The sequence below is a fragment of the Nannobrachium achirus genome, assembly GCF_963921795.1.
Source record: "Nannobrachium achirus genome assembly, chromosome: 7".
In the NCBI taxonomy this organism is placed as follows: domain Eukaryota; kingdom Metazoa; phylum Chordata; class Actinopteri; order Myctophiformes; family Myctophidae; genus Nannobrachium; species Nannobrachium achirus.
The window spans coordinates 27,019,557-27,044,608 of record NC_137816.1 but is presented as its reverse complement, the minus strand read 5'-3'; the positions used below and the strand labels follow the sequence as shown (position 1 = coordinate 27,044,608).

Sequence of the window (25,052 nt, the reverse complement as noted above, 5' to 3'; positions counted from 1 at the left end):
CTCCCAGGGGTATAGAAAGTTTCTGGTTGATTATTTTGTCTGACATTAGTTATGAACCGTTATCCCACATAAAAAATATAAAAAATCTGTTAAATATATATCAATTTGGGGGTCCTTGGCATGAAAAAGTACCACAACTACTGGTTTGGAAGGCATTTGTAGAATCGGCCTCAGGTCTTAAATGGGTTAAGAAAAGGAAAGAAAAATAGCAAAGTGTGGGAAAAAAAGCTAAGACAGAAACAAAATTAATCAGTATCAGGAAGAATGTTTTGTGCTGGTGAAGGGGGTACTTTTAGTGGGAGTACACCACTAAAGAATGTTTGACAACCAACCACAGCTCTACAGTATGTCTAAAGCAGGGGTAGGCAACCTTAGGCACGGGTGCCAACATTGGCACGGGGGAGGGTGATCACTGGCACAATGGCTTAACTGTGATAGAGAGGCTTTTTTTTGTTTAAAATTAAATATTACAACAACAAAAATTAAGTTCCCTCACGTCTGTATAAAAATACATTACATCCTGCAAATAATTCAACATGAGTTCTCTGAACTCTAATGAACATTTTCCAAAGCGAAAAAAAAAAGAAAGTTACATTTATGGACAATAAGAAACAGTATTTTCATTTTATTTTGATGTGGTGTCATAATTAAATGTAATGTTGATATGGCACGCTGACTATCAAGAAAATAAAATCATTTCATGCCCAAAAGGATGCAGAGCTCTGGTCTACAGAGGTATCTGCAGATTACATGTAGGTCAGGTTGTACTGTTACAGTATGCTCTACCATGGTGGACATACCTCCTCTAATGCAGGTGTTTGTTGACATGGACGCACGCGGCCAGGGGCGTCACCAGGGGTAGGAAAGTGGGACTGAGTTACCAGGGCCCAAGGTGGAGGGGCCCTAGTAACTTTAGCTATTGAAAAATAGCAAATATACAAGCTCACAGCGCGGCACCGAGTGCCGCGCTGCGAGCTTGTAGATCTGCTATTTTTGAAAAGTCCTGAAACTGTGCGCAAATCTTTTAATATATGTATTTTTTAAGTGAACATTTGTAACTCAAAATTTGCTTCTGGGGGGTCCCTGGAACTAAATATTTTGAGATGGGGGATCCTTCACATGAAAAAGTTTGAGCATCACTGACATGGAAAGATAGGTTTCTTGGCACACGTTTTCACGATTTTTCAAAAATAGCAGATCTACAAGCTCGCAGCGCGGCACTCGGTGCCGCGCTGTGAGCTTGTATATCTGCTATTTTTCAATAGTTAACATTCATGGGGGCCCCACAGTGAATCCTTGTACCCAGGGCCCAGAATTTGGTGTGACGCCCCTGCACGCGGCACACACACATGTGCATGTGCATGCACGCGTGCACGCTCACACGCACCCACAGAGAGTTTACGGGAGGAGTAGGGAGGAGTGGGAACTTGTTACTCAGACATGTAAATGGAATAATGGAAAAAAAAAATCCCTTTTGAAATAACTGGAAGTCTTTGTTCCCTGTGAGAAAGTCTGTTACAGCTCATGGAATACGAATAATCATCTAGGCCTGCATGTGCACAAAGTCATAACTGTCTACTTACTGTGTTACTAAGTGAAGTGTCAAACAAAACAAATTCAACACAATGTCGGTTATGTGTACACTATGTAATATGTTCTGTGTAGACTAGACACTGACACCTATGGAATTAATAGTTCATCTAATTACAAATGTCTCAAATTTACAGTAATTATACTGATGTTATACAGAAAATATCCTCCGTGTTAATTTAACCTCGAGATAATCAACGCTGAGGATTTTCCAATGCACGTCATCAAAATGTTCAATTAGTAGAAGAGGATTTTTTATTAATTAATCAATTAATTCAATTTATAATTATAATTATTCATTTTTTTTTTACTTTCAGGTAAAACATGAGCAAGAGCTTTGTATGGCTGTGTATGGGCCTGCATGTCATCTCAGCCACATTTGATTATATGTATGAGGATCAAGCCTTTTTTGGTAAGTGTGGGTAAGTGTGTACATTGTTGTGGCCAAAACTAAGCATGAAGAAGCATTTAACCATTTAAGCCTTATTTTTTTTTTTAAATAGGGAAAATTGTTAAGCTCACAACACGCGGCAGTGTGTTGTGAGCGTATATTTCTGAATAAAAAAAATAATATATATATATATATATATATATATATATATATATATGTATTCGCATATAGTAGTAATACATTAATATAGCAAGCAATATAACTGTTTTGCTGTTACATATTAAAAGAAAATATATGTTTTCCAGACCCTGAAGATGTGCTAAGTGTGAGCATTCCTCTGGACCAACCCCAGCGCCCCTTACTGGGAGGTACCTTGGTGTTACCATGCTATTTCCAGGTACGTCTACAAGTCAATATAATAAGGATCGGTGGGTTTTTGGATACGACAGAGACTTTTGTCAATTCTTTCATTTACAACACTGACACAGTCGGTAGTGCTGACGTCTCACGATTCCCGCTGGGGACACTGTGGGTGTGTTCTCTCCTCCGCGTCATCAGTGCCCATACCCTAGATGGGGTTGGCGAAAGAGCCTTTCTATAGGACTTTGCATGTTCTCCCCATTCCCCTAGGCTAGGTACCCTCACAAAAATAAGCAGTAATCCTGGTATCTATACTGTTTCCCCCTGGCCAGCCGGGGCGCCTGATGGAGTGGAAAGGAACTGGTTGGAATAACGTGTTCCTTCCATGCGCTACGTCCTACCGGATGAACGCCCCCCCTGTCAGCAGGTGATGAGAAGCGGCTTGCTCACTTCTCATGCATTGAAGAAAGCCTTGGCTCATTTTGGGGCTCTCCCCAGGTTGGCAGAGGGAGAGTAGCGCCAAGGATTACAGTTTAGGCAATTGGCACTGGGTGAAAAATGGGTTACAAAAATCGTGTGGAAAATCGCGCTATAATAGACCAATGTGAAAAGGGTGCCATGTCTTCTTATGCCTTTAACGGCAATCGGATGCTGAATTCTTGATTCGAGGCATTTTGTTCCAAAAAATTGTTTTACAAAAGTCGACCTGCTGGTGGCGCTATAACAGGGTAATGTGAAAAGGGTGGCATTTGTTCCTCGACCTAGTGGGAATGTGTGTGCAAAATCTAACGTATCTCAACATGATTTGTTCAAAACGGACCAATCCTGCAAACTTTGGAAGCCAATGTTAGCCAATTAGGATGGAGTATGAAATACCGGACAGGTATTGATAACATGACTATAGAGATATTGTGTACCGATTTACACAATTTATGGACAAAATCCTTAGGACTGCAAAAATCGTCCTCATGATGGCGCTAGAACAGGCCCACGTGAAAAATGTGGGGCAGAGGTTCTGAATTGGCATCCAGGGAGTGTGTGTGCACAGCGAATGGGGCAACGGTGCCGGAGATTACCGGTAGCTGGTAACAGACAGACGGACGGACGGACGGACGGACGCACGGACGGACGGACGGACGCACGCACGGACAGACGGACGGATGGACAGGGTGCAAAACATAGTCTCCCCATACCTTCGGCCTGGCGGAGACAATAATCTTATAATAACAAAAGATTACATAACACATTAATCCACATTTTTAATCTTGACCACAGTTTTGCACTAGGACAGAACAATATATCACATATGATCTCTTGCTAAGTCAGTAGGCCATTATTATACAGTATGTGTCTCACAACCATAAATGTAAACAATAACATGGGCTAAGAATCGAGGCCAGTCAAATTGCCTGGGACGTTATCCTATATATGTATTCTTGTGCAACAGTATCCTTTTGCTACAATATCCTGTTCTGCTTGCAAATCCAGCATGTTTCCAGCAGTATATTTTCTGTAGTGGTTTGATATGAGTTTTTGTCACTTTCTGTTGATGTTTAAAATTGCTTGAATCGAGTTGGCAAGAATGTGACAATTATGCTCGCAACCTACAGGATCACACCGTGCCCGACCCAGGAGCACCCACCATTCCTCCTCTCGCCCACCGCATCAAATGGAGCCACATTACCAAGGACAAAGTCAGAACCGTCCTTGTGGCCCTGGAGGGACGTGTGCGTGTGGATGAGAACTACCTGGACAGGGTGCACATGGTGGGCTACCCCGTCACAGCAACTGATGCTAGCATCAAGATAACGGAGCTCCGCTCCAATGACACTGGACACTACCGCTGTGAGGTCCAACATGGCATCGAGGACAGCCAAGACAATGTCCTTGTGCAGGTTCAAGGTATATCTATTCAGTTTCACGCTAAAATATAAGACTTATTTATTTTATAAATAATGTGTGATTCAACCAATCTGCATAGTAGAGCAGTGTTTCTCAAGGTGGGGTCCGGGGACCCCCAGGGGTCTTTTTGGGGGTTCCACGATGGAAAATTACTTAATAAAGCATCAGTTTAACAACTTTAACCCTAATTTATACTTTGGGCTATCAAAAATAGCTTGTCGACAAGCTCACAGCATGTTAGCATTCAGAACATTTCTGAACACTGTGAGCTTGTAGATTGTTTATTTCTGCCAAGGAGATGTGGTATAGTAAGTATAGACCGCATCCCTCTGGACACCGGTCAACTGAAGTAGGCTACTGTAGGTACACAATGAGGTTAAAGTGGCTAATTTATTAATATTTTCAGGCATTGTGTTCCACTATCGGGCCATCAGCTCCCGCTACAGCTTGACCTTTGAGAAAGCCAAGGCAGCATGCCTCCAGAACAGTGCTGTGGTTGCTACACCAGAACAGCTCCAAGCTGCCTTTGAAGACGGATTCCACCAGTGTGATGCTGGTTGGCTGTCAGATCAAACAGTAAGGTCAGTTTTTCTGAAGAACTATCCTGTGGTCCTTTCCAGGGATAAGGTATGATACAGTATGATAATAACCAATAAGGCTATAAGCACTTTAAAGTGGCACAATGTAACTTATTTTTAATTAATAAAATGTAATTTTGTCCAATCTGTAGGGTATAGAGTATGTTAATACAATACTAGTAAGACGCCTCATGGCGACATGCAACCTCGCCCTGACCAGTGATGTATATCGGACCAGTTACCCATATATGGAGAACCCAGGTACCCATATATGGAGATCCATGTACTCTATATGGAGATATGCTGTGAGAGCCCAAACATGCTTACTCAGTTATTCGTTATGTAAAAGTCCTATGATGTATATGACATCTGACATCATACCCTTTTATGCCCATACATGGAGATCCCTGTCTGTAGAACCAGTCACACAGATATGGGCTGTCTTGGCCATCTGTCTTTGCCATATATGGATTCTGTTAGTGTGATATGTGGCCGATGTGGCCTCCATATGTGGGCATTCCCATATGAAGTCCTGTGAGATATGGGCATAATATTGATGACATCAGGGAACTGCATATATGGGCATAAAAGGGAGTCTGTTAGTGTGACTCATACTATGCAATTGGGGTGGTTGTATTTTGTCTCCCTGCTCTGCTATTGAGATATTTAAATCGTGTCAAAGGTCATGTCTCACCTAGACATAGGATCTGACTAAAATTTTGACCCGATGGTCAAGATTCAATCCCCTGAGCTAGCAGGCAGGCTCTGTTAGCTCAATGGTAAACATGCCAGCACTTGCGCAGGAAACAGTGTTCAAATCCGGGGTAGAAGAGGAAAGTTACATAGTGCAGCTTTAAGTCGTAAAACACTCCTGGACACTCAAAAGTAGCACTCTTATTCCCTGCTTTCCTTATTATTCCATGAATAAATAGAAATACTTTCTGTAGCACAGCTTAGTTTTTTTGTTGCATTTCTTTCCATTGCATCAGTCTGGTCTTTGGGACACAGCCGCTCTTTGTCACATTTCTGTGTCTAAATTGCTATGGTTAGCAGATTGCAGTTACTAAAGAAAGATTGGCCAGCACACGCATCAACTTTAATATTTTTTTATTGCAGCCTGCGACATGTCTGGGTCAAGGTTTCTTAAGCCCTCAAACAGCAAAGTCATGTTCATTATTAGTCACACCTGACCTGGTATTACATCTGCACTGGAGAGAAGAGGCTTATGCCTGACAACTATATACTAAGTACTTCATTGACCAGGGTCCCCCAGGGGTCTGTACTCAATTCTTTTCCCTCTACACCAAATCCTTTGAGATGCATTGTGATTTGTGAGTAATAGCTGTGCTATTTTCATAGAATGTTTGACTATTATGACATCGGCCTACCCACTATTACCCAGAACAGAGATGCTTGGGTTGACGTACGTAGTTACGCTGCACCCCGTAAGGTCCAGCCTGGTTTTAACAATTACAGATACTCAATTTTAAATACTATGAATCCAAGGTATCCAATCCACGATCCACGTGAGAACTGCTTTGGCGACAAAGACGATCTCCCTGGGGTCAGGACATACGGCGTGAGAGAAGAAAACGAGACTTTCGACGTGTACTGTTTCGCTGAGAAGATGACGGGTAAAGACAACTCCGTGAAACCTCTCCCATTTGTGAAAGCACTCACATTGTCACAGGATTTATTCTAACCTTCTCACAATGTGTAGGCAGGGTTTTCTACAGTGCGTCTGCTACCAAGTTCACCTATGCTGAAGCTGTGGAAGATTGCTCCAAGCAGGGAGCCCAGTTGGCCACTACGGGCCAGCTCTACCTGGCCTGGCAGAGTGGTATGGATGTGTGCAATGCAGGCTGGCTGGGAGACGGGAGTGTCCGCTACCCCATCAATATCCGTCGGCCGCAGTGTGGAGGGGGGCTGCTGGGGGTACGCACTGTTTACCGCCATACCAACCAAACAGGATACCCGCTTCCTGAGTCTCGCTATGACGCCTTCTGCTACACAGGTAGGTCCTTAAGCCTGAGTTAGACTTAGTTGCAGTGGTGGAAAGTAACTAAGTACATTTACTGTAACTTTGAGGCACTTTTACTATACTGGAGTATTTCCAATTTTCTATACTTTTACTTCTACCCGACTACATCTCAGAGGCAAATATTAATAAAATAGACGATCTACAAGTGTTGTGTGCTGTAGATCTGCTATACATTTTCAAAACGTTTTTTTAAGACATATATGATAACTTGTGAAACCGGACATTGTGCATACTGAGTGCTTTTACTCTTGATACTTAAATCAAAAATATTTACCTAAGTATCAAAAGTATATTTTGATGCCAATACCTTTGTACTTTCACTCAAAGTACTGCACATTTTGATTACCAGACTTTTACTTGTAACAGTCATTTTACATTGCAATTTTGATTACTTAAGTAAAGGATTTGAGTACTTTTTCCACCACTGCTTAGTTGTGCCTGGATGACCGAAAATAGTATCTACAAGCTCACAATGCGTCACGCTGCAAAGCATTTTAAGCTTGTAAATCTACTATTTTCGATGCACTGCACGGTATAGCAACCAAGTATCTGAACATTTCCATTAAAGAGATGCTGGACATTTTGACCATTCCTGAAGATACTGTATTATAAAATAAAGGAACAGACTCTAATCCAAAGTCGTGTGCAGAGTAACGGTCTTAGATCTATGTTACTGTATAGTGTATAGTGCTATATAGTGTAATGTTAAAACAATATCTTAATAGTTATAATTCTAGTGCTTTGTATAGAAGGCCCTTAAAGGACAACTTTGTTTTTTTTACAACAAGGGTTCATATTTTAGTTAGTCATAAGAGAAAAGAAAAGATGAGTGTCATGCAAGTGGCTAAATAATGTCTTTTTAGAAGCCCATTCCCAAGATGCACCGGAATCTTTCAAGGGTAGATGTGACATATGGGGGCTGGTGTAAATAGTAACAAAGAAATTGCCGGCTTATTGTGTCTAAAAATACATATTTGGCCAGTTGTACGCATGGCCCCACCCACTGAAATCAAAATACTAAAATCGCTAAAACAATAGAAAACAGTAAATGAAAACATTTTAACACTCATCTTTTCTTTTCTCTAATTGCAATCTAAAATATGAACCCTTGTTGTAAAAAAAACAAAGTTGTCCGTAAAGTTAACTTTTACTTTGCCTGTCTTCCCGTGTCTTACCCAGAGCTGGCCGAGCCCTCTCCCGGTGAAGACGGCTCAGGGATAGAAACAGAAGGTGGCGTACTAAGCGTTTCCACAGTCACAAAGACTCCAGGGGTCTTTTTCTGGAAGACAACCACAGAGAGTGAGGTGGCTGGAGAACTGTTCACTCAGCGACCCACTGGTGTGGACATCACCTACACACAGAGCCCTACGGAGCTGCCCTTGCCTCAACCTCCAAGTGTCACAGAGATCATTACCGAGGTGATAGAGGGAGTCACTGCCAGAACAGACTTAGGCAGAGGACGAAACAAAATGTTTGTGATTTCTCCAACAGGTCAGTAGGCCTAATGGACAATATTCTATGAATTATCAGGATCATTGAAATATTGAATTAGTAGGCTGGCTGGAAGTGAGCTCTCACATTTTCCATCTTTATTATTATTATTATTCCCACTTGTTTGTGACTCTAACATAACCTTTCTTTGTGACACTAACATACATGATAGGTAGGAGTAGGAACTCCGTTCACCCTTTAATCTTGAACCCTAGTTCAAGTGGGATATTTGGTGTACTGTAGATGTTCAATGTAAAATTATATACTGTGCAAATGTTATCTCTTCAATGTAAAATGACATACTGTTCAAATGTTTTATAGCCTACTTTGCAACAACTTCCGCTCAACTTCCATTTCTAATCTACTGTATGTACAGTATTTATGCTTTTACTACTCAAAAGCTAATCCTACTAAACTGTATGTCCACACAGTTCCCAGAAACTGCTTCCCCCCCCCCCCTAGTTCTTAATTATTATTTTGAATTACCATGCTTAGCATGTTCATTGACCATCAGTATTACTATAACAGAGAAGAAAGAAAAAGATTACCAACAGAAACCAGACAATCTTTCTCATTTCCATATACTGTAGGTGCAGTGTTCCATTACCGTGCAGGCTCTGGTCGCTATGCATTCACCTTCATTGAAGCCCAACTAGCATGCCACAGCATAGGGGCCGCCATGGCTTCCCCAGAGCAACTGCAGGCAGCATATGAAGCTGGGTTCCACCGGTGTGATGCAGGGTGGATAATGGACCAAACTGTCAGGTAAGGCTGGATCAGAGGAGTTGTTTAAATCAGTGGTTCTCAAACTGTTTTTTGTCAAGGACCCCCAAATTGATATGTATTTGGCCTCAGACCCTTGGTCCGTAGCCTAATGAAAGTCAGATAGTGGTTCTGTGATGAACTGCACTACTGCACGGTAGGGCATTCACCAAATATTAGAATATTCGAATCTCAAAGTCGCTATTCGACGTTGTTCACCGAAGTCGAATATTCGCTTATTTTCTTAGTTTATAAAACTTGGCTAGATAGGAAGTCATAAGAATGAGTTGTCAATGCCCCTGGTGGATGAATTTGTTAATGCTCTATACCAGGGGTTCTCAAACCTTTTTAGGCTGTGACCCCCAAAATAGACATATTTGAACTGGGGTCCCCCCCTGACAAGCACTTGGAATTGTAGGTATTACATTTAATGTGACTCGGTTCCGCAGATAAATATTGTGAAAATGGCCGATCTACATGCTCACAACGCCTCTTGCTTACTTAATATTTGACAGTTTGGCCAGTCCTGTCGAATATTCGACAATTCAAATACTTTGAGGTCGAATAATTACTAAAAATCACTATTCGTGAATGCCCTACTGCACGGATGCTTGAAAAATATTTATTTAAAAATATTCTATTGTTTTTTTAATAATTATTTGTCCTTGCTCAGGTATCCTATTGTTAATCCTCGAGAGAAGTGTGCTGGAGACCTGGGAGATCGGCCTGGAGTCAGGTCCTATGGCTTGAGGCCAGCAGAGGAGCGCTATGATGTCTACTGCTATGTTGACGGGCTCAGAGGTGAGAGCATTCACCTCAAGTAAATTGTCTGCATTTTTATAGTATTTCCTAATATTTCTACTATTAGCCTAGTATGCTTTCAGTCTGACGCATACCTGTAGGCAAGTAAGAATTTACTCATAGTAAATTGCACCATAACAATAATTGCGGGTATCTTTGCGGTAACCTCTAAAGAGTTTAACAATGTACGTTAATCACACATTGATGGAGGCAACAGCCTTGCAAGACTTGCTCAAGCCACTTTTACATAATAGCCCACTTCAGGCCTGCCAAAGTAGTGTTCTTTTTGTATAATTAAAGTTAGTTGTATTTTCAAATTATTTCATTTAAAATGTATTGTTAAAGTAGATGCTACCTTCAGGCTACCTGAATTCATTCTACTGTTAGGCCACCAAAATGTGGAATACCCTACCAATAGCCACCATAAAGTGTGACTCCTTCCTTATACCCTCCTTCAAAACCGCAATAAAAGAGCACCTGTCTGCAATTTGCAATTGGACCTATACAAGTTTTCTAGCTTGTCAATAGAATTACCCCAATAGTTTTTCTGTAAATATACTTTTGCTCCTCTTATTGATGATTTCTTGTATGTATGTATGTCTTTATATGTCTTGATGAATTGAATACACAGGACCACAATGGAAACAAGCCCTCTGGGCTTTTTGTGTTATCCTTAGCTTTATTGTATACAGGTAACTGTACCTCTGTACCTTTTGCAAACTGTTAATAAAGTATTCAATCAATCAATTAACAATGCTGACAAGTGACAACTCTCTTCCATCTAATCCTTAGGTGACGTTTTCCACGTTGGCTCAAGTGAAGGCTTCACCTATGATGAGGCTCATTCCCATTGTCAGGATCAGAACGCTACCCTGGCCTCCACCGGGGAGCTCTACGCCGCCTGGAAACTGGGCTTTGATAAGTGCCGTGCTGGGTGGCTCTTGGATCGTAGTGTCCGTTATCCTATCAAAAAACCCAGAGCAAAGTGTGGGGCAGGGAAGGCAGGAATATACACAGTGTATGCCCATTCTAACCAGACTGGGCATCCGGACCTGTACGCCAGATATGATGCCTATTGTATCAAAAGTAAGCATTGCATTGTTATGTGTTACCCTGCTTAAAAGGAATCATTGCTGTATCATCTTCTACTTACATGAGGTGCAAGTAGTAAGTGTACTTGTTCTTGCAGAGGATATTGAATATATTGGATTGAACATCACAGAAATCCAGGAGGCTTTGGTTAACCTAACATCAATAACTGATCTGTTAAGGCCTGGTAAGCCATATTCTTCTAATGATTAATGTTAATATTTCAACAAAAGATCATGAAGTTCATATTCCATTGGTGGCTTACTTATCTTTGTTTTGTTTTTTCATGTCTCTCTTTCCCTTTCACCTCTGTTTAAATGTTCTTCCATGTTCATCTCTTTGTATGTCTCTATAGTTCCGCCCATAATTGTTTCTCCCATAGCTGTGGAGACCTCAGGCTCTGGTTCGGGTTCAGCTGACTTCATTTCCGGGTCTTGGACCTCTGCGGACCACTCTGGAGACCTGTCTGGATCTGGTGCCCAGTCTGGGTCTGGACACCAGCCTGGATCTGGGGACATTTCTGGGTCTGGGTCCCTACCAGGCTCTGGGGACCTGTCTGGGTCTGGAGACCTGTCTGGGTCTGGAGACCTGTCTGGGTCTGGAGACCTGTCTGTGTCTGGAGACCTGTCTGGGTCTGGAGACCTGTCTGCGTCAGGAGACCTGTCTGCGTCAGGAGACCTGTTTGGCAGTGGGAGTGCTGAGCTGCCCAGTGGAGCGACAACGGTCAGCGGTGATGAACTGTCTGGATCAGGGTTAAGTGGAGAGGGCTCTGGGATCACTGTAGTTTTCTCTGGAAGTCACAGCATTCTGTCTGGAGAGGAATCCGGTTCAGGAAAACCCCAAGAAGCTGGAGAAGGAAGCGCTGGAGTTTTCACCTTCACCTCTGGAATGGGCTCTGGGATGTTCAGTGGTAGTGGGGATTTGTCGGGATCTGCAAGTGGATCTGGTTTCAGGTCTGAAGAGAGTGGCTCTTCCTCAGATGTCTCTAGCAGCTCTTCCTCAGATGGCTCTAGCAGCTCTGGGGAAAGTGAGCAGTTCCATCCCTCAGGATCAGGAAGTTCCAGTGAGCAGTCAGGAGAGTTAGGCAGTACTGACAGACAGATCCTCTTGATAGACGGCAAACTGGTGGAGGTAACGTCCTCCTCCTCCCCTAGCCACAAAGAGCAAGAGCAGGCGGGAGGCCTTCTGGAACTTAGCGGTTCTGGAGAAGGTTCTGCATCAGGGATGATCCATGGTGACCCAAGTGGCTCAGGCTCTGGGAGTGGCTCTGGTTTCTTCTCAGGTGTGACTTTTATTGTGCCAAGGCTCACTGACCTCACAGAGCCATCTTCAGGAGAGCAGGAGGCCTCTGGGTTTTTGCTCTACGGTTCCGGGCAGGGAAGCGACGAGCCGGTGTCTGGATCTGGAAACATATTCTATCCCTCTGGGCTCGGATCTGGAATCTCTGGATCTGAGTCCTCTACCAGTGGAGATCAGGGCAGCGTTACATTCTTTAGCGGAGGGGTCATCATGACAGTGACGCCCACGACAACTTCCGTCTCCATGGAGCTTGGCCAGGGCTCAGTGGAGTACAGTGGAGACGGAAGCACCTTAGGTGAGCCCTTCATCTCAGGCAGTGGTGAGGCACCCGCAGGTAGCGGGGTCTCATCTGGGGCTCACTCCGGAGATCTCCCCTTCACTACCCAGTCCTCTTCACCGGACAAGATGGAGCTGACCGCGAGCACAACAGGGCAAGACGTAGCTTTGGCTGAGATGACGGACACTACGAGCAGATCATATGGGACCTCAGGCTCAGCCCCGGCAGCACTGAACGCTGTTACCACGCCGTCGGCAATCTCTCTACCGACGCCAGGTACTGCCGAGGTGCCAGCTTCAGAGGAAGGTAAGTATTCCTACCCGTTCCATGTGACAATGTTTTATATCGTTGCTGTCAGGCAGAAACCTCCACATTCTAACCTTTTTGCGATTTTATCATACTACAGCGTCACACAAAAAATTTAAAGTAGCTTTGCGCCGCTTTCGAGCTTGTAGATCTGCTACTTGTGCTTTTTTAGATTTTGAATCCAGGTTTCCATCCGTCAGGGACGATATATAGTAAGCATTCAACGAGTTTGACCATTCACTTTTCACCTGTTTGCACCCATAGATGGCACTAACCCATGTAAGCCTAACCCATGCGGGGTTGGTTCATGCACTGTCGAGGGAGGAGTTGGTCTGTGTCATTGCCCTCCTGGATTAGGAGGAGAGACGTGCCAGTATGGTGAGTCCCAAAGCCATATTTGTATTTTCACTCTGATAATAGGGAATCTTCATCTTAACCTTTCTGATCTCCATGTCTGAACTCCACTGAATTCATTCTTTCCTGATAAATATTCAGTAACAGAACACTTTTTGCTAATTTGTCATCATGTTGACTCGATAGTCTGTATTCTGTAAGGTTAACTAGCTTGCATTTAGTTACTTTTAGAGATGTGCTTTGAAAATTATATTTTCCTTTTTTGTATATTGCAGACTTGCTAATATTTATTTTGCCTTTCTCTTCTGTCTTCATGTGTTTTGTACCACGGTTTTGTTTTGTGTGTTGCTTCCTGTCACTTATTCATTCTGTCTGTTGGGTAATTGTTTGTCCTTAAGCCAAGCTGAGTGTTATGGTGTGGGCCTTGCTCTGACATTTTAGGACCTCTATATCACAATTATCACAACTGTCTCCAGAATATGTTGTTTTTGGTCTGCTGTGCTCTTAAGCTGCATGCCTGCCACAGCCTGGGCATTCTTCCTGTGGGCACTCTCCTCTGAATGGAATCTGAATACTGACATTCTGCTGCAAATTGTTGTGGATCAAACTCTAAACTTATTGCAAATATCATCTTATTTTTTACTTACTTCAGCAATGGCAAAGACAATTATAAATAATGGTGTGATTTTGCTGACCCACCTCAAACAATACATTTATAGGAAGTGGATATTAGGCACTCCATATTGTGTTATGATTTGAGCTTGCGTGCCCAGCTTAACAGAGTTCCCTATACCAATGCTGGGCGATGGCAGAGTATTCACTGCCCAATACTATCATCTCTAGACAAACAGAAACAGATGATAGTATTGTATTATAGTGCAGTGTGATGAGTGATAGATTGCAGTAAGCCTAGTGAGGATCAAACATTGCAGCAGCAGCCCTGGTCACCATGATTCCATCAGTTCTGAGGTTTGATTGATTGAATACTTTATTAGTCAGAAATGTAAACAGCACGTGGTACAATAAGACATTAAGGCTAAAAGGATAACACAAAAAAACTCCTGGGGGCTTGTTTCCATTGTGGTCCTATGTATTCAAATCATCAACAGTACAGGTACAGTATGCTGCCCAGCTACCTCCCCTGCTGCCCCACCCCTCCGCTGAGACAACAGTCTCAACCCACCCCTTTTTTGCAGAGTTAGACGTGTGCCATTCCAACCCTTGTGCCAATGGAGCCACCTGTGTGGAAAGCGGCGACTCTTACAAATGCTTATGCCTGCCGAGCTATGGAGGGGATCGCTGTGAGATCGGTACGAGATCGGCTTCAGCTTATAAGCACTAACAAACAAGCTCTCAAAAACAACAACTACAAAACAACTGTTAAACAAGTCATCAGTTGCACATAGCATAATGTTTCTGTCGGGCAGAAACCTCCTATCAACATATTTTATCTTTTTGTGTGTGTCACAAAAAAAAGCAGCGAAAGTAGCAGATCCACAAGTTCGAAACGTGGCACGAAGTTTTGAGTTTGTAGATCTGCTACTTTTGAATTTGCATCCTGAAAAGTCACAGTTTTGGTTTTGGACAAATGAGGTTTCCACCCGACAGAGACAATAAGCTGTGTGGCTTTGTGATAATACTTGTTTATGATGTCAGTTTTGTCTGTGCAAGTAAAAAAAAACCTTTCAACATTACAGTGGAGTGAAGAGTTGTTGTACAACTCCACATTATTATAAACTAATCACGTTACTCTTGAGAACGGTGTACCCCAACAAAGGTGAAGTATTATATTATTTGTTTTACTTTCTTCATATTAGACTATATACGTTTCTTCAAGTAGAAAAAAAGAAGAACCTCAAATTAGCCAAAAGAACAACTATGGGTTGTAAACAATATCAAACACTGTATCAGCAGCATAAAAACAGCTTCAGCACTAATACTGTACTGTGTACTGTACATACCGTAGCAAACAGAATGATCCATGTGAGATCATCTTAAAGGAGAATAAAGGCTTTTCACCAAAAGGATACAGTGCTTTGGTCATACATACAACCCATCTCTATCTGCATTTCACTCTCTAGTGAAAGTCAAACATTATCAGGTGAGTGTCAGAGGCAGTTACACAACCAATATCTCATAAAAAAAACACCTATAATACTTAGTTGACTGGAGTCTCCCAGGGCTCAACAATAGGTTCCCTTCCTATTTTCACTCTACACTAAATGTCTTTGTCCGGAAAATAGCAGATCTACAAGCTCACAACGCAAGGAGTGAACTTGTAGATCTGTTACTTTTGCCTTAATGTTTGCCCCCAGAATAGGGACACAAGGATGTCATGTTAATGCCATTAAGAGGGTGTTTAAGTAATTGCGGATTGAAAAGATTAGAGCAGGGGTCTTCAACAGGGGTCTGGGACCCCTAGGGAGTCCTCAGAGTTACTACAGGGGGTCCTCCAAATCGTTATGTGATAGAAACCTTTTTTCTTATTTTTTTATATTAACCACTTGAACCCTAGTGTCCTTATTCCGAGAACTTTTGTCAAAAATAGCCGATCTACAAGCTCACAATGCCTTGCAGCATGAGGCGTTGTGAGCTTGTAGATCGGCTATTTTTGGCAAAGAGCTTTGGTGTAGAGGAGAGAAAGATCAGACTAAGTACAGAGTGAAGTTTATTAAGTATTGGCGGTTCAAGTGGTTAAATATCTGAAAACACAAATTGACATAAATCCAAAATACACTGATGGTCGATCGTGCTGTCAAACAACGAAACTATATGGAATCTATGAAAAAGGTTGTGGGGCTCCCTGCTTCATCTCTCTCTCAGCTAAGGGGTCCTTGGCCTGAAAATGTTGAAGACCCCTGGATTATAGGCCTAATCATAGCTGATCCCACCTATCAATGGAACTGACAATATCTTTGCACTCGCTTTTTTGTTTGTTTTGTTTTGTCTTGTCTTTTCTGTGGTAAATCTGGGCCATCTTTCTCACAAATGTGTGCGGGCTGCAGACGAGCAGCAGTGTGAGGGGGGTTGGATTAAGTTTCAGGGGAACTGCTACCTGCACATGACCCAGAGGGAGACCTGGCTGGAGGCAGAGCAGCACTGCAGGGACCTGAACGCCCATCTGGTCAGCATCGTCACCCCAGAGGAGCAACACTTTGTCAACTGTGAGGAAAAAAAAGAAAAACTGCATGTTTGTTGTATGTTGTTGTTTGTCGCTGTCAGGCAGAAACGTGGTATCTCTCCATATAAAATGTTCTATACCCCCCCCCAGAAATGGATGCCCTATTTTAAACTTTGTTGTATGACAGGGTTAGATAAAAGTACCGACAACAGCCAATCTATAAGCAGATCTATGAGCTTTTAGATATTTTAAATCTTTCTGAAAACCTTTGAACTCTTTTTAAAATAACCGACATGCCCAAAACAGCTGGAAACCTGGTTGAAAGTGGTCAAGTCTCTCTGTGGATCCATTTTGAACGAAGGTTCCTATTCTTTTTCTCTTTTCTGCAATTGGTTTTGGACATACAAGGTTTCAACCTGACAGTGATGAGAGAGAGAGAGAGAGAGAGAGAGAGAGAGAGAGAGAGAGAGAGAGAGAGAGAGAGCGAGAGAGAGAAAAAGAGGAGACAGTCTTTTCACTTCTTTATTTCTTCCTTAAGCAAATGCACAGGACTACCAGTGGATTGGACTGAATGATAAGACAGTAGAGAATGATTTCCGCTGGACAGATGGCACACCACTGGTAAGGCAGATTAGCACGATAGCTCTACAGTACTTATGAACTATAATATGCTATACGTATGTTGTTCCATGGTATGTGAACTACTACATTAATTACAGATATTCAATCGTATAAGCCTATTAATTATCTTTGAGATGATTTAGAAGCTTGGCACCACTTTCGTTACCCGTGGTAAAAAATGACAACGATAAGCCTCTTTCTCCCTCAGCAATTTGTGAACTGGCGTCCCAACCAGCCAGATAACTACTTCAACTCAGGAGAGGATTGTGCTGTGATGATCTGGCATGAGAATGGCCAGTGGAACGACGTGCCTTGCAACTATCACCTGCCGTTCACCTGCAAGAAAGGACCAGGTATATATACACACACACACACACACACACACACACACACACACACACACACACACGCACACACACACGCACACGCACACGCACACGCACACACACACACACACGGCCAGGCAGGGGTGGAATGTTCTGGTAGTGCTTGACCCCATTACAAATTCTAAACTTTAAAGCGGAAATCCCCAACTTCCACCGGTTCATGTCTCTCTCCACTGGCTCCCAGTGAAGCTTGGAGTGACGTTCAAGATTATCTTGTTTGTGTTCAAAGGCCATAACGGTCTTACACCTCCCTATATTGTGGAACGTTAACACAAATCTCCCAGCACCAGGTCACTGAGATCTGACAGTCAGTTGTATATAATCTCTCGAGACAGCCTCAGAGTCGCTACGCGAGAGACAGACCGAGTGGGCGTCGCCCTTTCTTTGACCTGGGTTCCCAGATTGGTTGTATATGAAGACTCAAAGGCATGGCCCATATCTTTGTGGCTGTTTCAGATAGGGATCTCCATGTATGGGCATAACATATATTGTATGTATATGGATACATATTATTATTAATAAAGGATAAAATAAAATAAATCCATATATGGTCATCCCCAGAGACAAAATCCCTTTTATGCACATATATGGAGATTTCTAATGTCATCAATCCCAGGACCTAACTGGCCCAAGAGCCTGCTTTACTCTGATTTACATCCTACCTTCCCCGAAAACGTTAATATTAAGGATAAAATAAATAAAATGTCCATATACAGTATATGGGCATTCCCAGATGATGCCCTGTTAGGGTACATCCTTATGCCCATACATGGAGATCCCCAGGCATCAAACCCAGGCCCCTAACTTACCAAGGCCCTGCTTGGCTTTACTAATTAACATACGTTTTATGCCCATATATGGAGATCCCATATCTGGGAATGCCCATATTTGGTAATGCCCATATAATGTCTTGACATAACATTGTTGACTATCATGCAGGGGTCTCCATATATGGGTAACTGATCCGATATACATCACTGGCCAGATGACCTCGCATGTCGCCCCGAGGTGTCTTACTAGTAGTACATTAGTTTGATTAGGCCTACTGTACATCTCAATTGTGTTCTCACCTGCCCTCAGTCTCGTGCGGTGGCCCGCCTGTGTTGGAGAATGCAGCCATGTATGGAGGCAGGAAGTGGCATTACCCGGTCCATTCTGTCATCCGGTACCAGTGTAACCCTGGCTTTAGACAGCGCCACCTACCAGTCATACGCTGCAAACCAGATGGACAGTGGGAAAAGCCCCAGGTGGAATGTACCAAATGTAAGTAGTACATACTGCAGAGACAGGAGTCAGTTTTATTACTTTTATAGTATATTGACAAAGGCCATATGGGTAACACTTTACATTTCTGCATTTGCGAGGTATTTACCCGGAAAGTATAACATTGTTGCGGTCAGGTGGAAACCTCGTCAACTATTCCTTTTTTATTATTATGAAAAAGAGGAAAAAAGGGGGCGCCCGCTGGCCTACTGGTCCAGGCGCATACCACATGGGCATTGCCACATGGGCATTGATGCCTGGCGGCGTCGCCGGTTCGATTCACGATCCGGACGACCTTTGCCGCATGTCACTCCCCGACTCTCCCCCCATTTCCTGTCAGTCTACTGTCCTATGCAATAAAGGCATAAAAGCCCAAAAGCAAATCTTTAATAAAAGAAAAAGAGGAAAGAAATGAAGAAAGAAATTGTTAAAATAGTCGATGCGTTGTGAGTTGGTACATTATCTGTTTTTGCCAAACGTTTACCTGTTTTCGACCACTGTCTGCTAATTATGACACACCCAGAATGGGAATGATAGGGTTAATTAAAAGTAGAGGTAGAGTAGATAGTCTTTATATTTATTGATGCTCACAATCTTTTGCCCTCTGCAGTCACATCCAGCAACAGAATCCAGCGGACGGCGACCAGAAGTAAAACAGAATCAAACACAAACAGCTACAAGCTCCACTAAGCAGCGAAAAAGCAAACTTATAGTTATTTAAAAAGAACATTTGCAATGCAGCACACAAAATCTATTTTATATATTTTTTATTTTACATTGGAGGTTTCAAAGATTGACAAGCTCACATGAAGAAAAGACAAAAGCAACCGGAACCAGAAGGAACAGCACGCCATCATTGCAGTAATAAATGATTATTTCCTATTTGCTCAAGAGTGTATTATCTTTGTCATGTTTTGTCGTAATGTTTAGTTGATTGTTAGAGTCATTGCTGGGATATTTTTTGACCTACGTCATGAACCTTGAGGAGTTAAACACAGAGGGCTGAAACACATTCATCTCATCTATCTTCACTCTCATCTGGTTAGATCCTTGCCACAGACATATCTATAAATAAATATTCCACATACACATGGGTTGCATTTAAAGGGAGTGCTTTAACAGTGCTGAGTGGGAAGGTGCTCAAACCTCACAAAAGGGCATTTCTGCGTGTGCATAGCGCTTGGCGATTTTTGGGGTGGTCTTTTTGTGGGGGTCCCTCATGCCATTTCACACAAGAAATGTAGAACAGGGAACTTAACATGCTTGCTGGCTGTCTCAAATAAAGTTGTTTGAAGCTGCAAGGTTAACAAGGTGGGAGGGAACTTGACAGCTCTGCATTAGGTGAAACTAAAACTGACTGATGGCAGCCAGCTCATTTAATTTGTTATTATAAAATTGAATGTGAAATTATAATTATTTTGTCAAATGTTTGTCTTGATATGGGTCACAGATGTTGGGCAGGCCATAAGAAAAACAACCTCCCCACTCTGCGCGTGCCTGCTTTACCATGTGCCAAGACTAAAGCTGGTGTATCCAGTAAGGTACTAGACCGTTCAGGGTATGTATTTATAGCCACGTCTTTAATGTCTGTAATTTCTGTTGAATATGGATAATGGTGAAGGCTAAGCAGGATTCTCTCTTCCTAATGTTCAGCTGTGAAAGAAATAAACCAGTAAATGCAATATAACAGTTTTGATTCTATGCAATGCATGTCCAATAATCAATTATGAGTTACTACAGACTTGATATGAAATATATAGTTTTGTATAGGGCTGTTGGATATCTTTAACTGGTCAGAGGTAGCCAGACCAAAACCCAGACTAACCAAAGCAAGACTACAGTAGCAACAAGCTCTTTTGGTGTGTGGAATCAACCATCAAACCAGTAGTGAGATAAACTATTTAATTGTTAGATGTTGCAGAGTATAGTCTGCTATTATAGCCTCTGCTCTAAATTAGTTACAATGCTTAATTTGAATGCTCATCGTTCATGTATTTATTGATTAAACACAGTGATGGTATTTATGCTTGACACACTGGGAAGGCATTATCCTGCACTGTACTGAGCCAACCATAGATAAACACGTAGGTTTTTTTTTTTTTTTTTTTTTTTATTGGGTTTGTAAGATAAGGAATGATGCTGAATTGTAGATACAGTCAAATCTACAAGAACGCTGTTGGGTCAATTACTGTATTTATGAATTTGGGCAAAAAAACGTTCAGTTGCTATTAACACTACAGTTTGTCATGTCGGATGGTTTAAGCCTTTTGTTGTTATCATTGCGTCCAGTAGAGTTGTCAAAATCTACCACAAAGCTGTGCAGTGCATAGTGTTTCTGTGGAACACGTGTAGAATAACTTATGGTTCATCAACTACCGGTAATTGTGTTAACTATTTAATGTGTGTAACCTCAGAAAAACTAAAATATCTCCCTAAGCATTCTTGCACTCATTGAGTTGCCTCTGTTTGTTTTCTGACATTTTTTTTCTTTTTTTTTTTGCATTTCCTTTGCCTCGTTGTTGTACATGAGGGAGGCTGTGCCTTCTTAAAGGGAAACTAGGTAACTTGAAGACTAGTCTTAATATATATGTATATAATTTTTTTTAGCAGTCATTTCCCTTCATCAGTCACTATATTATTGTGCTGGGGTGTTTCCTTGCAGAAAGACACATCCCTCTGGCTGTATTTTGGTTCTGTTCCACTGTTTATGTTGACATTCATCTCTTGTATTATATAGGGACATGAAAGTCTGTGAGGGGAGGGGGGAGCTCGGCCAGAGCTCTTAATTGCTCCCTGAGAACTTTAAATGGGTTGTGCACTGAGGTAATCGATTGGGCCATAAAAGTGTCAAATGCTCGATAGTGATCTCTCTAATCAATGAAAGCATCTGTTTATGCCTGTCAGAGAGGGGAGGGGGGAATGTATTTGTATACACACACACACACACACACACACACACACACACACACACACACACACACACACACACACACACACACACACACACACACACACACACACACACACACACACACACACAGACTTGCCTAGTTCCCCTTTAACTAGTACAATAAATAATGCCACCTGCTGTATTATGTATGTACTACAGGAAAACAGAACTACAAAGTCTGACAATTAACTAGAATATTTAAATGCAACTACTGTAAGCCTAGGACAATACGTGTGCAGACCAGAGGAGTTCAACAGACAATGCAGTGACAAACATTTGCAGCGATAACACACAGTTTCTTTTCATTGGTGTGTCTATGCTGGGGGCAGGTCCACAATTACTGACTGAAACAGCAATATTTGTCCTCCCATATAAAGGTATATTTATTTTGTCTTGTCTTGAGTTTTCTGTTATACTTCACAACACCAAACTTGCGTGTGATGAAGCTCTGCATAGTATACCCAAATGTGCCTCATGTTTGTGACTGAATTCTATAAACATATCACTGAATGCCAAATAAAAATACTTAAATTATTTCCGTCTATGGGCAATGTGTTTATCTATTTATCTTAGCTATTTTATTAGAATCTACAGTACTTTGAATCTAAAGGGTGATTTATACTTACAGTAGTTGCCTACCAGTGTTGTGTACATAGTCTATATCTACAATCACTAGCTTGTAGATCGGTTATTTTCGGTGCACAACATGACATGCAGCCAAAATAAATCAGGAATAACATGGGCCTGTGAACCTGTTGAATCGCTTTCAACTCCTTCAACCCTATTTTGGGCAAGTCAGTATTGGAGAAATGTGTCAAAATAACAAAAATAGCAGATCGGCTGTCTTCGCTATTTGTCATATGGATGTATGTCCGTATTGGACTTTTTGGACTATAATGGACCCATTAAAACCAGGAAAGCATCTGTGTCATTTTATATTTGAGCTATTCAAAAATAGCAGATCTACAAGCTCACTTTGCACTGTGCTATGAGCTTGTAGAGCTGCTATTTGTTTATCGTGAACATTTGTGCAAATCTTTGAATACATGTACTTTTTAAAGAGAATATTTTAACTCAAATATTTGCTTGTGATTGCCTGTAACAAAATATGTTGAGATGTTTTTCAGAAAACAGCATTTTTAGAATTGGCCTCAGGTCTTAATGTGTTAAGTGGTTAGATCAAATTATTTAACTAACAAAACATAGACACAGATCAATCACCCCACCCACATTCATTCCCAGAGGGCCACCACCCAAACCTTCCAGGTGAAGGCAACAAATGTGTCTTTCACCTTCCCACTCTAAAGTGAGCTCAATGTTTCTGAGGCTGCAGCCGGTGTAAATAGTTTGTAGCATTGAGTCATAAGAATAATAACATTACGGTAAATTTCTATTTGCCCAACAGGGTGGGTTGCAGATGCCGTCAGCTCTGCCCTGTGACTGAAAGGAGTTCTTTTAACAGCTCTCTACCACACCCTCCCTCATTCAAACTGACCATTTCCTTTCAAACGGTCCGCACCGTTTCACCTCCCTTCCCCAGGCCTCAGTCCTTTCTCTCTTCGGCTACCTAATAAATTATAATAAAACATTTTAGTCACAAGGAGGACCAGCCATAACTCTCCGAGTAACAGACCTGTAAAGGTCCATTTTGAATTTGGAATCCACTCAAGGAACTCTAAGGGTCCCTGCATGGACCCCACTTTAAGAACCACTGTTCTCAAACCAAATTTTGCTATTATAGAGTAGGCCTAAGACATGCTATTCCGTTATTCAATCACATAAGCCCTATTCATTAACCAGCTCTTTTAGCTCTTTTAGAAAAGAGCCCAGCTGATTTGATGAGTGATGCCTTGCCATGACCAGGCAGACTGTGATACAACACTACTTTTAAATAAAAAATACAAAATAAAAATTGCTTTCACATTACTGAATGGGAAAGGAGTTTAATGTAACACTAGTAGATGAGTTGAGGTATGTACTGGCAACCAACTCTTCTCAACCGTTCCCAACTGAAGATTAATTTACGAAGCATGTAAGAGCCATGTGCTAAACTGCTGTTTAGTTCCACAGCCGTCAAAAACAGTGTTGTGGAGTTCTGCAGGGAGACTGGGAGAGGCTACGAATGACAGAAAGTCATGGAACCATAATTCTCTCCGCCAGGCCGAAAGCGTGGCCAAAACTATGTTTTGACCCCTGTCCGTCCGTCCGTATCCGTCAGTGAGCAGCTAATCTCTGGCACTGTTGGCCCGATCGACATGAAACTGTGCACACACACTTGATTGATACCAGAGCAGAACCTCTGCCCCACATTTTTCACATCAGCCTGTTATAGCGCCACCAGGAGGTATCTTAAGTTTGCAGGAGTGGCTTGTTTTGAACAAAATGCCTCAAATCATGAACATCGTCCGCTTGTCGTGAAAGTTCACACACACCTTGCCTGTTTTAATGCCACAAGGAGGCCAATTTTTGCAACTACTTTTTTTTCCTACAGATTTTATCCAAACATCACACAAATCGGTCGGTACACTATATATAGTCTATAGTCATATCATCAAGACAAACGTGTCAGTGTCATATGTTTCATATTTCATCCATTGGCTATGATGACATGTAAAGTTTGCAGGAGTGGCCCTGACCTGGTGGATACCTGTGGTCCAAGGAGCACAGATACAGTACATGAAAAGGCACCCGGCCGCACCACAAAAAATCCGGGATTAACACATTCCTACTGCTATTAAAGTGAACAATGCAGTCATCAAAGATCGAAACCACCCCAACCACAGTCTGTTTAAGATGTTGCTGCATGGAAAACGACTACACAGTCTCAAAGCTACTAGCAACAGACTGCAAAAAAACGTCTTTTCACGCACAATCAGGCACATGAACGAACCCCATCCCTTTCTTGCACTATTATGGGTGGGTGAAAGTGGGTGGAGGACTGGAGGTAGGGGAAAGTGAGTGGAGGTGGGTGAAAGTGGGTGGGGGGGTGAAAGTGGCTGGAAGTGGGTGGGTGTGAGTGAAGTTGGTGAAAGTGGGGGGCGAGGTCTTCTTTCTCTAATTAAGTTCAGTCTTCTATGTATTCTGGCTTATAGTGCATAATCAGAAGAAGGCAGGAGGAGTCAGTTTACTAGGCTAATTGCTTATAGCTTTTTTCTGTATGCCTTAGTAGTCTATAGCTTGGACCCGTTATCGCTGACGCTGATTGCAGCTATATATTTTTATTTTCTGCTGTTGTTATTATATATAGCGCTGCATTGTCTGAAGAAAGCCAAACCAAAATATGTTTTAATCTTATGTATGTACAAAATATGTAACAATAAAGTACCCCCCTTGAACCCTTGAACAGAACAAAATGTCCTGTCTCTTGCAGCTCTTGTTACCATACACTGAATGAAATATCAATTTAAATGTATTGCATTAAATGTACACAGTTAATCCATGGTGTGCATCCTTCTCTTCGTGCACTGCCC

The 25,052-nt window shown here is 42.1% G+C and overlaps 1 protein-coding gene across 1 annotated transcript; it reads left to right on the top strand.

The window, feature by feature from the left end:
• Positions 1-1,914: 1,914 nt before the first annotated feature.
• LOC308288673 (aggrecan core protein-like) lies at positions 1,915-23,022 on the top strand (the record flags this gene model as incomplete). Its single annotated transcript, XM_080730144.1, has 19 exons — positions 1,915-2,002; positions 2,287-2,378; positions 3,952-4,243; positions 4,650-4,824; positions 6,328-6,455; positions 6,542-6,835; positions 8,042-8,353; positions 8,944-9,118; positions 9,789-9,916; positions 10,709-11,002; positions 11,106-11,192; positions 11,361-12,887; positions 13,152-13,265; positions 14,438-14,551; positions 16,247-16,405; positions 16,901-16,983; positions 17,192-17,336; positions 18,450-18,632; positions 22,988-23,022. 19 exons carry the CDS (start codon positions 1,915-1,917, stop codon positions 23,020-23,022), a joined length of 4,425 nt encoding a protein of 1,474 aa, XP_080586270.1.
• Positions 23,023-25,052: the final 2,030 nt, after the last annotated feature.